This window comes from Xenopus laevis, chromosome 1S (genome assembly GCF_017654675.1).
Source record: "Xenopus laevis strain J_2021 chromosome 1S, Xenopus_laevis_v10.1, whole genome shotgun sequence".
NCBI classification, from domain to species: domain Eukaryota; kingdom Metazoa; phylum Chordata; class Amphibia; order Anura; family Pipidae; genus Xenopus; species Xenopus laevis.
The window spans coordinates 156368323-156387878 of NC_054372.1; the positions used below are offsets into that span (position 1 = coordinate 156368323).

The window sequence follows — 19556 nt, forward strand, 5'->3', positions numbered from 1 at the left end:
CAGCAACATTTCTAAATATGATGGGAGATGATGATTTTACCCCTGCAAGAGGCAGTTCTTTTAGATAAGGCCAACATCACGGGAGTACAACTGGTACTGCAATCTGGGGGAAAAATAAAAGATGTGAAAAAGATTTGAAAAAAAGTGTGTTTTTGGGTCGCTAAAGGGGCAGGGCTTGCAGGGGAGTGGATGTGGTAGAATGTTGGCTTAATTGGGGAATGGGCATTAAGGACATCACCATGTGCCAATTTCTTTCATTGTGGCCCCCATTTTATTTGTTGGCAGAGCCCAGCACCCAAGGGGGTCAAGGTGGGGTAATAATTTGGGACCCCTGGGGGAAAGTCCTGTTAACTTAGTATAGGACACCCTAATTAGTGACAGACGCCAACCTGCCAAGCTTTTCTATTTGACCAAATACTGCAAGGCAGTTGCCCCTATTGAAAATAAATGTATAGCTCAGAAATCACTAAAATTAGAAATTCATGATAATGGCCAAAGTGCTCAGAGAAGTAAAATAATATTACATTAATTAATATTTTGAAAATTGGTAAATACTGGGAGACAGAACTTAATAGATGAAAATATACTTGAGGAGTATGTATTCTCCTTGATGCGAATGGCATGTCCTTTGATTAATCCAGCGGTGTTTTCAGCAGCCCAGCAAATGATCTGTGTCTGCTGAGGGGATAACCTGTTTATGAATGCAATACACTTTCTTGTTTTTGTTGCTAGTATCAGTAGTAGTAGTAGTACTGTATTCTTGTCTGGCCTCTGACAAAGCAGAGTTGAGGCATAACAGGAGCATTTTATAATGAATAAAGTCTGCTTGCACAGATCATGTATTGGATCGCAAGAATTTTGTTTGTAAATTCAGCGAGGTGCAGGGGTTTTGTCCATCATTCTGCTGAACTTGTAAATGTGAGTGAAATGCATTCAATGGGGGAAGAAAAAATGTTGACATCTGGGGGGAATAGTAGATGAATACAAGAAAATAAATGTAACAAGGTGATGATTGCAAGTGGGAAGACATTACTATTAAAGTCAGAAGGAAACATTCTTGGCTTGATTTGTCTATTGTGTCCTTAGCCACATGGAGAGTTGGGTCCGCTGCATGCAAACAGAAGCCTTCACTTTTCTGTATAGATCATCGGAGCTGGGGAAAGTATGTGATCTGCTCTCAGCCTGCATAAGGGCTATTCCACACGGGGAGATAGCGACGCGTTTGCGGTCGCGGCGACAAAGCGCCGCGACAGTCGCCGCGACCGGCGCAGGCGACAGTTTTGTATGGGCGCCTATGTAAAAACGCCTGTGCTAACCACACGAGGCGATGCGCTTTTCAACAGTCGCCTGAAAATGCCTCGCCAGGCTTTTTCAGGCGACTGTTGAAAAGCGCATCGCCTCGTGTGGTTAGCACAGGCGTTTTTACATAGGCGCCCATACAAAACTGTCGCCTGCGCCGGTCGCGGCGACTGTCGCGGCGCTTTGTCGCCGCGACCGCAAACGCGTCGCTATCTCCCCGTGTGGACTAGCCCTTAAAGTCTAAAAGCAGCAGAGCCAATGGTCTGTGTGCCTTTAGCCTAAGAGGTTAGATGGAGAAAATGAGAATGTCAAGGTTGTGACAGGTTATCATCGTGGCAGTTAAAATAACCAAGAATGACTGCAGGTGTATCAGCACAAAGAAGAAAAGAATTCCAGTTTTAAAGCCAAAAGTCTGTAAACAATGGCCATGTACATGAAAAGAGTGAAAGATCTGAACAGCATGCAAGTTCAAATCAAGTTCAATTAGAAGGCTGCTGGGACAGGAATATGTTTGACTGACCAAAAAGAGAGGAGAGTTCTTACACTCCAACCTAGCCAGGGGTCCAAGGAATATGAGAGAAAGAGAGGCCACCATGAAAAAGAGTGAAGTATTAATGGCATTATCATTTTGGGAAATGAATTTGAGCAAAACAAGCTATAGATCTGGTGTTGAAAAGGGCATATAGGATAGAAAGGGCAAAGCTTCGGTCCTGAAAGAACATAGTTAGAAAAGGTAGAGAAGTGAAAGTTTCTGAACAAAGGTGAAGAATAGCAAAGTGAGAAGGCAGGTAAGTATGGAACAAGGACCAGGAAAAATTTATTCTGTGATCAATAAAAGCTGGAGTGAGAGGATATAGAAAAGGGATATGAAGTGACCGCATATCTCTGTATTGGAAGAAAGGCATTGAAAGAAGTTTTTTATTGTATAAGATCTGAAATATGTAAAGCAGGGATGAAGATATTTGAATAGAATAATGACAGTCAATGGGAGGGTAAAAAGGAGAAGCTACCTTAGGGCAATGAGAACAAATATAAATATATTTGGTACTGTTGTGGTACAGGTAGTTTGTAGAATATTTCCCTATAAGTGCTAATGAATTAAACAGTTTTTAATGGCAACAGCAGTAGGTCTTCTAAGACTGAATTATCAATCCATTTATTCATGTAGGAGACACCAGGGCCCTAACAAAACATTATTAAAACGTGTGTAAAAATTTACTTGTATTATAATTAAATTGGATAATTATGTGGTGGTGGTATCCCTTAAAGCTTTTATTTAATTATTCTATCTGTAATTGGCTCAATTCCCTGAAAATCATGTTCTGCCAAGAATGTGCCCAACCCATTATGAAGGTATTTAATGTACCTGCCAGGACATCTTCCTCTAGCAGAGAAGGCAAAGAAGTTACTGTTCTCACTGTAAAAACCTTTATTATTCAAGGAAAAATTGGGTTAATAGCTTGACTTTCTTGATATATTTAGCCTAGCTTTGCAACAAAATGTAATAAGGAGCAAAAGTTATTTTTATGGGAATGGTCATCAAAGGGTAAAAAAAGACTTTTGTCCACAAAACCTCTGATAAATACTATTAAGGGCAATCAGGCACAGCTGCTTTAACAACAATTTCTAGTGTTTGTGCCAATATCATTCCACAGCGCTGTGCAATAAATGGATGTATACCTGAACATGCAGAATACTAATAAAAACACACATTTTTACATTTTTTAAATAATATAATATTATGTATTCTGAAAGGCAAAGTGCTGCTGAGAATAATAGTGCCTGCTATAAGTCCTGGATTGCAGGAACACCCTGGTTTTCCAGTCATTAAAGTCGACCTGTCACCCAGACATAAAAAGCTGTATAATAAGTCCTTTGCAAATTAAATATGAAGCATAAATTCTTTTTTTCTTTAAAAAAGCCATAGATTTTATAAACTCATTTAAAAGTTGTAGCTGTCAATCATATATTGCCTGCCCCTCCTCTATTTCTCAGAGTGACATCTGGACAATTATCAGCCAATAAGCTGGTCTGTTGGCAACTTTTATTGGCCTGTATAGGGCCCCGGATTTCAGAATGAATACTGAATACAATAATCTAATGCAAGTCAGCATTATACATGAATCAGTTAAAAAAAAAAAACACATGTATCATATATACAAGGTAATATTCACAATATCAGTGCTTTTATTTACTAAAATAGACATTGGGACTAACAGACATAGGTAATTTTTAGGAGTTTGCTTTAATTTTTCAACTTGTAATAGACTGTGACGAATGGCTGATGGGCTGCTATCGGCAACTGCACTTCTGAAATTTAGCAGTTATATACTAATTGCCCCATGTGGCAAGGTAAATAGATATATAAAACACTGATGGCTTGCTTATTTACCATATGATTTCATATTCATACTAATTTGTGGCAGGCAGATGGTTAAAGGGATTATGTCATGATTTTTATGATGTACTGTAGTTTTTATATCTAAATTACACTGTTTACACTGCAAATAATTTCATTCCTGAACCAGCAATTGTATTTTTTTTTTGTAATATTGATGTGTAGGCAGCCATCTCAGGTAATTTTTCCTGGTCATGTGCTTTCAGCTAAAGCCAGGATGGAACTGCTTTCTGGCAAGCTGTTGTTTCTCCTACTGAATGTGTCACAATGGGACCTGGATTTTACTATTGAGTGCTGTTCTTAGATCTACCAGGCAGCTGTTGTCTTGTCTTAGGGAGCTGCTATCTGGTTACCTTCCTATTGCTCTGTTGTTAGGCTGCTGGGGGGGAATGGAGGGGGGTGATATCACTGCAATTTGCAGTACAGCAGTAAAGCATGACTGAAGTTTATCAGAGCACAAGCCACATGACTGGGGACAGCTGGGAAACTGACATTATGTCTAGCTACATGTCAGATTTCAAAATTAAATATAAAAAAATCTGTTTGCTCTTTTGAGAAATGGATTTCAGTGCAGAATTCTGCTTTAGCAGCACTATTAACTGATGTGTTTTGGAAAAAAAATTGTTCCCATGACAGTATCCCTTTAATCAGAAACATTCCTTTTAGCATGTAACCTCCTTTTGTTTCCAGTACTTTGAGAAAACATATAAGCCATCTGCTTGGAAAATGAAACTCGTAGTTTTTGATTGTGTTAAATCATCATCTTATCAGCCCTTGTATGTTGTCCTGAAAAGTGGAATTCCAAAGTACCTGTTAACACAATATTGTGGAACTAAGTTAAACATAGAGAAGTAGTGGAAAAAAAACAGAAGCAAATACTTGCTCCTTGTATTGGGCTTATGCCTGGATCTTATTTTGCCGGTGTAACGTAACAGTATAAACACGCTGGTCGTTCATAGCAACAGTAACTATGTGCAAGAGTTGCCACAGGAAACTTTCACGGCTGGTGGAAAATAGCCGGTTATAGGAGCATAACTAAGTGGGGAAACAAAGGGATGGGAAACAGGTAAAAGAAGTACAGAAACAGAAGTAAGAAACCTGGCATTTAAGGATTCAATGCAGAAAAAGGAGAAGGGGGACAGGTGAGTGTAATGAATTACAGAGAAAGAAGGGATAATCAGCCATAAAGCTAGAAGGCACTTGTGCAGCAGAGAAGGGTAGAGTGTAGCTTAGTTACAAGGAGGTGAGTCCCCAAAATACATACTGTACCTCCAGGGACAATTTATATCACTAACTGAAGAAGCCATGTCAGCCAGGAGCAGAGCTAAACCAGGCAGCAATGTGACGGCTGAGGTGCACTCATGTGCCAGTAGTGATCTAAAGGAACAGCCTGACACCTGTCAGCTACCTGGAGCCATGGCCTGCGCAGCAACTGTTACAGATATAAAGGGATAAGTAGGTTTGTTTGTATCATGCTTGATATTCTGAAATGGAGAAATTGCACTGCTATTTGTCAGCTTTCATTTGTAATCACATATGAAATCTTCATTTCTCTATATGACTTACTTATAACGTAAAGTGGTTTTACACTACAAGTAAGAATTTGGGTTTCCCGTCTCAGTCTCATGGTTGAACAGAAAGATTAGCTATACCACATTCGATTATGGGCTACATTCACTTCTGAATGTTTGTCACATAAAAACCATGTTGTATTCTGTTGGGCAACCTGGAATTAAATCTAAAGATCCCTTTTTGCCATTTGGTGGAACATAGATACTTATTGGAAATAAGACATTTATTTAATTTTAAAAAGAATGATTTCAGGATAAAACATATTCTCTTACTAGGAGGTGGTATAGCCCTTTCCAGCATGTCTTGATTATTATTTTATCTGTATTTTTATTACTATTATTTTAATTAAAAATGTGTATATTTTTATTTCTTTCACTAAATAGGGTAAAATCTAAAACTGAAAGTAAAATCATATTCCACTTCCAGATTCATACGTGTACTTCCAAATCAAATCAGAAGTCAACTGAGAAGGCTAAATATAAACAAACACCTTCTTCCCCCAGTTGCAGCCTGTTAGGCTTTTCAGGTGTTGCTATGTTTAGTCAAGAAATAAAAACATACATATTTCACTGTTAATACAACAGGCAAAACGTATGCTTTGTACAAGCCCTGCATAAACTAATGTTTATGGGGCAGATTTATCAAGGGTTGAAGTGAATTCGAGGGAATTTTCGAAGTAAAAAAAATCGAAATTCAAAGTAATTTTTTGGATACTTCGACCATAGAATTAGGATACTACGACTTCAAATTTACTTCGACTTCGATTCGAAGTAAAAATCGTTAGAATATTCAACCATTCGATAATCGAAGTACTGTCTCTTTAAAAAAACTTCTACTTCAATACTTTACCAAATTAAACCTGCCGAAGTGCTATGTTAGCCTATGGGGACCTTCTACAACATTTTTCTAAGTCTTTACACATTGAATAAAAATCCTTTGATTCGACCGATTTTATTCGATCGCAGGATTGCCAAATTTGCTGAAAAAACTTCGAATTCGATATTCGAATTCAAAGTTTTTTAATTTGATGGTCGAATTTCAAAGTTTTTTTGTACTTCAAAATTCGACCCTTGATAAATCTGCCCCTAAGTGTGTGTGTGTGTGGGGGGGGTATACTGTATAATAATGTGATTTTATAAATAAATTATAACAATACTATTTACAGAAAAATAAATGATAGTACACATAAGTGTTGGTAAGAATATTGATTTTGGTGTTTCTAAGCTAGACTAAATGCTGTAGTTCAAAATCATATCTTAAAAAGTAAATAGATAACATAGAAACAACCAATCCAGTAAGATGTCATCTGTATAATGAGCAGCTATTTCTTATCTCAAAGCCTAACAAATAATTCAGCTGGTGATAAGGGAAGGTTTGTTTATACAGAGGGCTTTTCAGTGAACTAATATTTTGTTTTAACCAGCTCATAAGACCACTAACTTGTAAGGACTCTTAAACTGGCCATACAAGGGCCGGTACAAGCTGCTGTCTTGGCCTAAATAATAATGTCCACTATTTTATACAGATTTTTTTCTACAAATTTGTTCCAAGGATTTCATACGAGTTATAGCAGCCACCTTTCAGCACACCTTGATATTACTGGAAATAAGCTGACTTTGTAAAGGTCACAGAAAGCTGACACCATGGACTAGGCGTGTTTATAATTCTGTTTCACAGCTACAGGTAGATCACTAAACCAGAAGTGTGTAAGGAGTGTTACACAGTTAAGTTAGTAACTACAGAGAAACTAGCAGCAGGAGCATGAGGTACCTGTGAAATATTATATTTAAATCCATGTCTTGTTTACAGACTAGCTCATACACATGTCCCTGAGCTTTCCAGAAGGCATCCATTAATACCCAAGCATTATGTAATGCCGTGGAAACACGATATGGTCAACAGGAAGCTAATATTAAAGGTAGGTAGTAGAAAACCTTGACCGGGTCTTGCATCAGTTTTACATCTATAGATTTGAAAGGAACTCCTAGGTGACATCTAATATCGTAATTTAATACACAAAAGCCATTAATATTTTGTAAATGATATCGTTATAATACAAAAAAGCCATGAATATCTTGTAAATTATATCCTTATAAACAGTGAGTTCTGATGTTATCAGTTATAAACGGTGAGTTCTGATGTCATTTCTGTCACATGACTCACTGAAATTTGGGTATTATAATAAATAAAGTACCCCCAGCTGCAAAATATAAGGATATTAGAAGTTACCTTGGAGTTCCATGACCTGGACCTCATATGGTCATGAAACTCCTCAGTAACTTATAATATCCTTATATTTTACACGAGGGGGTACTTTATTCACTATATAAACGGCTCTTCATGATATCATCGGTTATAACCAGAGCTTAGTGATGTCATTTCTGTCATATGACTCATTGAGCTTGAAAAAAAGGCTCTGTGTAGCCTGAAACGTTGCTTATCCAGGTCCTTCCAGTGTTCCAATAAAGGCATTTTTATCTACAGAAAAGATTTGTGGTGCTGTACTTCAATCAATATTTGTCACATGACTCATTAAAACTTGTGTATTACAATAAATAAAGTACCCCTTGTTGGAAAATATGAGAATATTAGAAGTAACCTCGGAGCTCCATGACCTGTATAACATTTTATATGGTTATGGAACTCCTCAGTGACTTATCCATATATTTTACAATAGGGTTACTTCATTCACTATATATTACAGCAGGGAGTGTAGTATCCATTATAATAACACTGATAAGTAATTTCAATTCTGTCACCTCACCCACAGGAACTTGTGTATTAAAACAACCAGTGTTCCCACTATGAATTGGGAAAAGTCACCTTGGAGTTCCATGGCCTTTATAAAAGCACTCACCTGCAGTATTGTGCCTCTGCACTTCCAAATTGCAGTTAGTGCAAGCTAGAGTGATTGTTTAATATCAGTAAAATATACTAAAACAGTGTAATTGTTATCAAAACTATCTCTGAATTCAAATGTTTCAAAAATAATGCCTAATCATGGGTAGGCACTTCTGTTATCATTAACTTTAGCTCTTCATTCCGCTGTGAATGTCATTTCTGACATACAGCATGCAGGTCTGGCCGAGGTATATAAAGGTCCCCATGAAGACACTCTGTTTCTAGAAAATAAAGAGAGGCTGTGTCATGGAGAGGAGCGCAACATCATTACACAGAAAATGAAACTCCCATCGCAAAAGCAGATTACAACTCTTACTTTACACTCTCCTCTGTCGAAGTATCAAGGATACCTGATCAAGCAGAAAAGCAGACAGCGCAGTATTGCTCAAGATGCACCCGGCCACAGCTCCACCACTGAACAGTTTAGAAGCACATGATGGATTAACAATATGTAATCCGATTAGTAAATGCACTGTGCAAATAAATGCTAATAATATTGAGCTAGGTGAATATGAGTATGGTTGTGTGAGCAAGATTAATAAAGTATAGCCGTGTGAACCAAAAAATTAGGATTAGTGTAAACAGCATCAGAGTCACTAAATAATGGAAACATTGAATTTTTTAAATACCCTCCTCATGCACCCACTAGTCCAGGGCTGATATTAGCTACATATGTCTATCATTGTTTAAATAGAGCAAAAAACTAAAATAAGACTAATGGAGTCATAAACTGTAAACAAGTTCCAAATGTCAAATGGTGTCCTGGGCTGTTAAATAATTAGGAAATGTCAAATGTCAGTGGTCTTTCTAATTAGAGTGCTAAATGATATTTATAGGGTGATGACCTACAGGATCAGTGCAGTGTCATGAAAAGAGACATAAAAAGACACAAAATCAAGTTCATTCAAACATTCATAGGAGGAGGATGTTTTGTTTAAGGATTTGTTTAAGATAATTAAAGGCATTTCTAAGGGTTAGTCCACACGAGGAGATTCGGGGAGATTTAGTCGCCTGCTCTAAAGCACATACGGCACTTCGTTTTCCGAAGTCGCCCGAAGTGCTTTAGCGCAGGCGACTTTTCATTATAGCGGATGGGAAGACACGCAAAGGCAGTTTGGGGAGACTGTTGCCCAGTAGAAGAGGCGATTAGTCGCCAGACGACTAAATCTCCCCGAATCTTCTCGTGTGGACTAACCCTAATTGCTTGGTAGCAGTGGTCACTAACAAGTGGCCTGTGTGCAACAGGTTGCTTACCAACCCTTTGGATGTTGCTCCCATTGGCCTTATAACGTGCTTATTTTTAAATTCCTGGCTTGAAGGCAAGGTTAGGTTGGCAGGTTTATGGCCAAACAGAACCTCCTTTAGGCTGCCAATCCACATAGGCACTACCAAATAACCAATCACAGTCCTTGGACTACCCCCAAGGACTTTTTTTCATTCTTAGTTATGTTGCTCCCCATCTCTTTTTTTCCCTGCTTTATAGTATCCTAATTTCATGTACAATATCCCAGAAATAATGGTAGGATATACCCAGACCCTGTTCTATGTATTATGCCCCAAAAATACATGGAAGCCAAGTTCATCCATAATTACCTCAAAACTGGGGAGGACCAATTTTACTTTGCATGTCAAGAAGCCCCAGTTTCATGTATAATAACTCAATTTTGTTTGTTGTAGGACATCCATTAGTGTTGGTTTGGGGGGGATTAGTCTCCCAAATCTACCTATAAAAATATTTTCTGAAGTTTAAGTTGCCAGATCTTTCTTTCTCTGTTATTTAAATTCCAAGACTTTCACCAACTTGCACCATTATACACAGGGCCAGATTAACATTGTCGGAGCCCCTGGGCCCACTGCCATTTGTCGCCCCCCACCCCTTCCCCTTAATTTGTGTACATGTGCAAATTTTCATCATTGCGTCTGGAGCATTGGCGATAGTTTAAAAACTATTTATTGCCTGCACCTCCCCAGTGCAGTCGATGCTCTATCACAGGCACAAACCACAGGTCTTTGCAGCTAATTACATTGTGGCCTTTTTTGCACTTTGCATCCTGCTTTGTAAATTACCATTTTTTACTTACTTTTTTCTTAAACCATATCTGTGTATATTCTATGTGCTTTTATTTGCATGTTTACCCCCAGGTGCACAGAACTATCATAAATGGCCTTTCCTCCCTACTTTAAAACCAGCCATACCCAGCCCAATGTTAGCCTGAGGACAGAACATTCCTCTACAAAAATTTGTTCTGTAGCCTATAGCTGGATCTTCCTGCCCCAGACCAGTGTGACTGTCCTATCCAGAGCTTCCAGCAGTCTACTTAGTTTTAAAAAAATACATAACCTTGCTTCAATTCTTCTTTATTGATATGGAAACAGTTCAAAAGTGTCAGTATAACATTTACTAAAAAGGTCCTTGTTACCATTCATTTTTATGGGGCAGCAGAGGTTTATTTAGAGCAAAAATACTCATATAAGAGATTCTTTCAAAGTCCTGTATAGTAAGTATAACAGCTGAAGTGTTAGTTACCATGAGAATGCCTTTATTTGTGTGTGTAAGGATTTATATATTTATACATTGACAAAACAGTTACCGAGAATACAAGCACTGAATATGAAAATAAAGCGTTACAGTACAAGAAGAAAGAAACAATAATGGATAAGATCTCAGCTTACGCACAAGTTAAATAAGACTTTTCTACTAATATGTTTATTAAAAAAATATGGTTTAGTTTTGTAATTATGAGGAATATGTTAAATGTTACAGGTCACAATGCAGTGGTTTGAATGTCATTTTTATTGTCAGTACAATCACACAAAAAAGGTTTTAAACTGTAGGTTATTTTATATTCTCTGCATAGCTGAGTAGATCATTCCATACACAAAATGGAATGTTAGGTTTGCATTGCTGGCCACATTACCAAGAACATTTGCAGTAACATCAAGCAGCCGCATTAGTGCACAATGTGGTTTAACCAAAATGCCTTAATAACAGGGGGAAAAGCACAAATAACAGTCTGCTGACTGAGGTGACAGGATAATTACATGTTACAGAAACCTATATGGTATATTTCTAAATTTTCTTGGCAAACTCAGCTGGTTCTTGATTTTTCTCTACTGTTCTGGCACTTTTGCGTTATAAAATGTAATTTCAATACGTTTTACCATAAATACTAACAAATTATCCATTGTCAGCAACTTGTCACTTCACTGGTGCAAATTTCCCATGGGCCTCACCCATGCCATAAATGCCATAAAATGGGTCTTTTAGATATTGGCACCTGATGAAACTGTTTAATATATCATAACATTGTCTTTGCATGAGCTTTAGCATTTTGTTAAACTGCACAATATAAGAGAGTTTACTAGGATTATTTATCATGGGGGTGGGCTAGCCAAATATCTTGCCCATAATACACCTCTTTGCACTAGCAGAATGGAGTTTGATCTAGCTCTATGCAGAACTGCTTGTGCCTAGTTGTGCTGCATGCAGAAGAGGCATTACCTAGGCATCTCCTTACATGCACTTCTTTCCTCAACATTCATATTATAAAAAGAAAGATACATCAGGGTATGCAAGGAACTTCAGAACCCTGTTTTTAGGCTTGTTTAGGGCAGATGCAAATCTTTTGCCTGGAGGCCCTATGCCTTATACTGGATGTACCATTAACGGTTTTGCTGTTGTCGGTTGCATAACTGGCATAGAAGTAACAAACAGCCCTGTAAATTCATTGTTTTGGGGTTGTGGATTAATCTCTGGGGGTCGTACATTGTCCAGATTGCAACAACCTAGTGGCACAGAAAGGTTTACTAGTGCATCTGCCACAAGGGCTCAAAGTGCACCTGCAATACACCCATTACAAATGCTTATAAACCAGAACTTATAATACATGTAGCTGGTGTAGTACAGTTAGCTTTCCAGGCTACCTTACCTTTTGCTGAGTTACAGAAACTAGAGATGCCTAATGTGCCTTTGTCTACTGCTAGATTTTCTTCATCATTAAGGAAACACAATTTCAAGGCAAATAATGACAACATGTTTCCTTTATTGTGAATGAAAACACTGTTGAGTGAAGGGCAACATTATACGCCTTGATTAATCTCTTTTGCTATTCTTTAGAATCACTAGTTCAGTAATGATAAATTTATTATTCATGTGTCTGTATTCTTATTGCCCACTGGCATCTGTGCCGCATTATAAAAAGTACCTTTTTATCCTTTTTATGCAGTAGCAACTATATATTTTGTTGAGCTGCGGGACACAACAAAGAACATGTGTTTTTTTCAGGCTACCACGTATTGGTCTTGAGGTACTTGAAAATGTTTAATAAACTATAGTTATCTACACTTTGTCCCTTGTTTACATGGGGTAAAATTAAATAAAAAGAATGGAATCTTTAAAATAAATGCATTTTCTAACTTCTAGCAGACTGATTATAACAAATGTCACTGGACTTCAGTGGACTTTAAAGGGAAAAAAATGTTTTAAAGTAATAAAAATATAACGTACTGTTGTCCTGCATTGGTAAAAGTTATGTGTTTGCTTTAAAAAGATTAATATAGTTTATATAAACAAGCTGCTGTGTAGCCATGGGGGCAGCCATTCAAAGCTGAAAAAGGAGAAAAGGCACAAAATATACAGTAGATAACAGATAAGCTCTGTAGTATACAATAAGATTCTTTAAAATGTATCTGTTAGCTACTGTGTATCCTGTGCTTAAATGGCTGCCCCTTTGGCTACACTGAAACTTGTTTATATAAACTATCCTAGAGTTTCTGAAGCAAACACACCAATTTTACCAGTGCAGGGCAACAGTACACCATAGAGGCACCCAATGGCTGCACCCTTAACACGGTTGCCTTAGGGCAGAGACACACTTGGAGATTCAGGGAGATTAGTCACCCAGCGGCAAATCGGCTCTTCTTCGGGCGACTAATCTCCCCGTAATGCCTTTCCGCCGGCTAGAATCTAAATCGCCGGCAGGATAGTACTCATAGAGCTTCATTTTCCGAAGTCGACCGAAGTTTCCTTTTGAGGCAACTTCAGGCGACTTCGGAAAACAAAGCGTTACGAGTGCCATCCCACCTGTGATTTAGATTCTAGGCGGTGGGAAGGCAGTTTCTCCACGAATCTCCATGTGTGTCTCTGCCCTTAGAATAGGACAAGCTAAAAGATTTATAAATATTTGCCATTTAGCCATTTTTGCTCATAAGTGTAACATTTTACTATAAGAACTTTCTAATGTAGCAGTTCATTCCATGCAAGTGATTGTTTGGATCTTGTTTAGTTTGTTCTGCTGAGAGAGCAGCTCATTGTTTGGTAGAATATGATGAATGATTAATGGGAGATGGCTCCATTATATAAACCTAACGAGTGACTTCCTCTAATTCTGGCATTTTCACTGTTTCTGCAATTGTAGTATATGCTGGCAAGTAAGTTAGTCCTAAGTGTGCACTAAAGCTTTGTCTTCTCAAAGGTCAGCACTAGCATATCCTTATGGAAACAGATGCAGAAAAGACATTGTTGAAAACACAGCTTGACAGAAATGTGTTTGGTATTCTTCTTAGGTGACAAAAGCTTAGGGTTAAGACATAGGAGGCATTTTCATATAATAAAGATAAAGATATTTCTTTGTTTACAATATGACCTTTAGATAGTAAGTATTGTGCCAAGGCATAATGTCATTCAAAATAGAAAGAGAGACAAAAGTCTATTACACATGATCCTGGAACAGCATTATACTCTGAGCTATGGTAGACACGGTGCTTTGCCGAGCCGTACACGGAGGGGTGCTTCAGTTTCATCCTCTGCTTGTCAATAATAGCCCAACGAGTTTCGTATGTTACATACTTCCTCAGGGAACACATTGGGCTATTATTGTTTAATAAAATTGCTTTTTAAAAATCACTAACATCAAGTCTGACTGATCACACCAAACTGTGAGCCTGTAAAATCGGACTGTTGCTGCAATTAAAGGACCAGTAACATAAAAAAAAATTTCTAAAAAATTTGTTAGTATACCATGAAAAAAAAACACCAAGACAAATTAAACGTTAAAATCGCACAGCCTTTATTAAGAAATAACTTACCAAAACTCTGCTTGCTCTCCTTTTCAGAAAAGGCGATCCATTGTGCACTGCTCAATTTCTCCTCCCTGCCTTCCTTATAGGAGATAGCCGGAAGGGGAAATCGATTGCCTCACGATGGATCGTCGTCGTGCCGTCTTTTCTGAAGAGAAATGCAAGAGGAGTTTCGGTAAGTTATTTCTTAATAAGGGTTTTTTTTGTGGTTTACTAACAAATTATTTTTGATGTTACTGGTCCTTTGAACATGAGGATTCACCTAAGGAGAACAACTGCCACGTGGACCACACTAGAAACTAGAAACGCTGCCATTACCTATAGAGATTAATACAAAACTGGTGGGTACAATCTACGGCAGATAAGATCTCCCACAGACAAGCAGCAGATGAGGATGAGCATCGGATCCAATTGAGGCACCTATTTGTGTGAGGCTCAGTGAGTTTAATCACCTGCGGACAGCTCCGGCAATACCTCACTATATAAGTTCTTATTTACAGGTACAACGAAACAGTAAAATCTGTGACAGGCAATAAACCAAGAAACTGCCTTGGACTGGGAATTTGTTGGCAGCGCACCTAATTTGAATTTTATCTTTTTGACTCGATGACAAGTGGGTCAATAAATATTTTATTGGTGCTGCTCCACATCTATAACATTGGACTACGTGCGGAGTTCATATTTAACTTTTCATTTTTGTTTCAGATTACTCTTTACATCATACTAAAAGCTAATTAGAAGTTAAAAGTCAAGCCCATTAATGACACACAAGTTAGGGGGGGAATGAGGGACACCTATGTGTTTTCAGCATTGGTGAAAGTTCAGGTATTTGGTCACAAAGACCTGCTCCCAGGGTACAAAGTGTGGAGCAGGGTGCAAAAGTTCAAACAGCTGTCCAAAAACATACTGTTAAATTGTGTGTGTCTGATTGTGAATGTGTCTGATTAAGTTTATTTTTTCTTTCTTTTGTGAATCAAAAACACATGACATATTGCATGGAATTCCAGAATTATGTAGCACACAAGCATTCCATTCGGTGATTCCCAGATCAGCTCTACAAAGCAAAAGGATTTTGACCAATTTCCTCTGATAAACACAGGAACGCTGACAGGGTTTTTGAACTCTAGAAAACACTTATATTACTTCAACATGGCTTTGCTAATGAAAACATGAATGGGGTTAGTAAAATACCATGGACGAGGAATGAAAACCCCAACTACAGTGCATAAGGGAATAACAGCTCTTAGCTGACTATGTGCCAGGATCATAGAATCTGTGGTGCTGGTTGTAAAGTCTCTGATTGCCAAGTGCAAAAAATTCTATGTTTCTGGGTTCTTTGTTATTTTACATGAATATTTTAAATAGTTGCCTTGACTTGAGATTAAAAATAGGCCGTCATTTCAATTACGCTGAGACCCAAACAGCTCTACACAGACCCATTCTAAATTACTGTTTTGTGGCATCAAACTTCCAGATTGCCAGTCCAGGCTTGGCAGCCACAGTAGGAAGCAGAGAGGTTAAAGGGATCCTGTCATCAGAAAACATGTTTTTTTTCAAAATGCATCAGGTTCCATTTCTCAAAATTTCAATATTCAATTTTGAAATCTGACATGGGGCTAGACATTTTGTCAATTTCCTAGCTGCCCCATGTCATGTGACTTGTGCCTGCACTTTAGGAGAGAAATGCTTTCTGGCAGGCTGCTGTTTTTCCTTCTCGATGTAACTGAATGTGTCTCAGTGAGACATGGGTTTTTACTATTGAGTGCTGTTCTTAGATCTACCAGGCAGCTGTTATCTTGTGTTAGGGAGCTGTTATCTGGTTACCTTCCCATTGTTCTTTTGTTTGGCTGCTGGGGGGAAAGGGAGGGGGGTGATATCACTCTAACTTGCAGTACAAAAGTAAAGAGTGATTGAAGTTTATCAGAGCACAAGTCACATGACATGGGGCAGCTGGGAAATTGACAATATGTCTAGCCCCATGTCAGATTTCAAAATTGAATATAAAAAAATCTGTTTGCTCTTTTGAGAAATGGATTTCAGTGCAGAATTCTGCTGGAGATATTAACTGATTAATTTTGAAAAAAAAGTTTCCCATGACAGTATCCCTTTAATGTTATCTTTCTGTGTTTTTAAGGAATTGTTATTTGCCCTTTACACAAACAATGAGATGCCTTTTGGGATTTTTTTTGCATATTTGTTTTCTTTAAAAATCTGTTAGCAATAGGAATTGTATGAAAATACAATCCTGCATGGTAATTATCTGGCTTTAATGCATTGTAAAAGAAAAAACTGCAAATTTATCCTTTTAGTAACTAAAGTTTCCTTCCATTTTGTTTTGCTTGCACTTCCAAATTCTTTAGGTGGAGACAGCTGCAGTACTAGGGATTTTATATGTTCAATAGCCCCTTTGTGTAACACTGCTGCAGTATATGGACGAGAGGCTCAAAAGCATATTCCCAGAGCCACCACTCCTAGCATTCACACAGCCTCCCAAACCTGAAGTCACTAATAACAAGAAGTGCCTTATTGCAGTGATTAAAACAGCCCATGGGCAATAGCAAACATTTGCCATGCAGGACTGCATGGTTATTTAAATCGTAACTACCTTTTAAGGGATGCCATTTTGCTTCATGTGTCAGAATAGACATAAAGTCTTAGAATAGTACACTGGTTGGTTGTAAGATTGGCCTGGTGTCTAAGGTCAGGGTCGGTCTAAGCCTGCAGGACCCCCGCCGGCCCAGACCCCCTCCTTTGATTGGCTGCTCCTCCAAAAAAATGTGGCATTCGCGCATGTGCGCAGGAGCCTTGGAAGTTTGGAGCCCAGTGGGCCCCAGATGCTCCAGTCCAAACCTGTCTAAGGTTGGCAATTATAATCACTGGAGATGCCTAACAAATTGCCCCCCTCCCAGTGATTAAGCCTTTGCTTGTCATCTCAAGGTCTTCTTCTGCTCAGTAGAGCTAACAGTCTAATTCCCCTACAGGGAAAGTACAAGAAAGTAGTTTCTCTTGTTTTAAATGTGTCTGAAGACCAAGTGAAATGACATGTTCTTGTATAACTAACCTTTTAATTGTTAGCAGTGAATCCAATAACTGACTGCTGTTATTCTTATTCTATAAATAAATCCCCTTGCTTGAGGGCTCAGTGCCCTGATTCATTTCTAGGCAACAGTAGCAATGACTGTAATAGCTGGTTGGACAAAGTCTTTAGGAGTATATAGAACTTACTTTACTCTCAAACTCATGTCTGTTAGAAACTTGTAGGTGCCCGTGTATGGCCACCTTTAGTCCACAAGTGCAGTTGCAGTCCCTGCACTTACCCCACAGTCAATTGCGCATAAAACCACTTTTGTAAAAAAAATTTGGTCCTTGCACTCAAAAAAATGCAGATGAAATGCCAATGGTTGTGGACAGGGACAATATGATCAGTGCATTTTCAGGCACGTGACCAGTTGCTGTTACCACTACACAATGTTGCCTTAGGCATATTCCACAGAGAAAACATACAGCATTTTAGATAAGTGCTGAGGGTTGAGTCAGAATACAGTGCAAATTCATTCTATGGAAAATATACTTTTTTAAGTGGTTGTTTACCTTTAAGTAAACTTTTAGTATGTTATAGAATTGCCAAGTCTAAGTAGCTATTCAATTGGTCTTCATTATTTATTTTTTATAGGTTTTTAACTATTTACCTTCTTCTTCTGACACTTTCCAGCTTTCAAATGGGGGGGGGGGTCACTGACAAATGTATTGTTATTGCAACTTTTGACTACTTGTCTGTCTATTCAGGCTCACTCCTATTCATATTCCAATCTCACATTCAAATCATAGTGTGGTTGATTTGGAACCTGGCAACAAGATTGCTGAAATTGCAAACTGGCAAGCTAAATAACAAAAGAGAGTTCAAAGAAGCCTTATATGTGAAAACATAAAAATCAAGTTTGAACAGAGGCAGGGGGTGCGACACCTATTATCTGCCACATACAATGCTGTTTTAGCACCTCTCCCTCTGGACAGTTTAATAGCACATCATAGCTCTGATCACACTAATACAATCACCTTACCTCCATGAGGTCTATGACCCCCATACTGATTAGACTAAACAGATTATGCTGATTGGAGTAAGACTCCTGGGTATATAACCACAAATATTTTCGTACAGGTCATTCTGAATTGAGAAAGCTGGTCAGATGACTAGCGAAATGTCTTCAAAGAAAAAGAAAATACAGCAATTCCAGCTGATTTGACTTATTACTATAGATACAATAGATCCAAAGAGAGTAAATTAATGATAATTATCAGCTGGTCCATCTTATTTTTACCAGTACAGTTGAATCTGTCCATGTATGACCATCAGTAGAAGAGTCAAGCAAGATCAGTGGACAGCTGGCAAAGTGCCTGCTATGTGATCTATACCTGCAAACAAATAATTTATTGGCTAGTCACTTGTGATGTCAACCGACCCTAACCTGGCCAAGCAGCGCCTGCACATGACCCTAACCCAGTGCGCTCCTTGATTTACATACCTGCGCCCGGCCTGCTGTTACATAATGGAAGGGGGTGGAGCACGGCTGGCAGGGGGTATATAAAAGTGTGCACAAGGAGGTAGAACTGGGGCAGTAGAAAGTTGCAGCCTGAAGACATTGTGCACAAGTCGGGCCGAACCTGCCCAAGCCGCTGGTCCTGTGGGTTTTGGGCCGGCCTGCACATCAATACTAGCTACATGGAAAAAGCTGCACAGAACAGGGATTACATATACAGAACTGAGATGTACATGTTCTTAACTTAAAACAAGTCCTAAAGATATACGTTATTATAGGTATAGCTATATTATATTTTATTATAATTATTAACATGTATTTGTAAAGTGAAAACATATTTCTCAGCGCTGTACAATAAATGAGTGTATACAATCAACAGTTTACATACAAAAAAGACAACCGATTTCCAATGTAAGAGGTAAAGAGGACCCTACCCAAAAGAGCTTACGAACTAAAAGGAGATCTCAGTATAATTAAAAATACTACATTTATTTTGATATTTTCAATATAATACATTAAAACCTAAAACCTTAAAGCTCTTTATACTAGAGGGACTTTTCCTTCTTAAAGGGCATGTAATATTCAATAGATTCAAGACAGGCAGACGGCACTTCTGGAGAAGGTTTCTTGGGGTTGCTGCTGTAAAACCTAGGTTTTACAGCAGCAACCCCAATAAACCTTCTCCAGAAGTGCCGTCTGCCTGTCTTGAGTCTATTGAATGTTAGCAGTGGGGACACTGCTTGACAGAGCACCTGGATAAGTGTATGCGG

General features: G+C 38.3%; 1 protein-coding gene across 1 annotated transcript; it reads left to right on the plus strand.

Moving 5' to 3' along the window:
* The first annotated feature begins 4393 nt into the window (after positions 1-4393).
* tex43.S (testis expressed 43 S homeolog) lies at positions 4394-8670 on the plus strand. Its single transcript, XM_018244276.2, has 3 exons — positions 4394-4839; positions 7079-7187; positions 8341-8670. The coding sequence occupies exons 1-3, from the start codon at positions 4814-4816 to the stop codon at positions 8605-8607; spliced, it is 402 nt and encodes a 133-aa protein (XP_018099765.1). The 5' UTR covers positions 4394-4813; the 3' UTR covers positions 8608-8670.
* The last annotated feature ends 10886 nt before the right edge of the window (positions 8671-19556 follow it).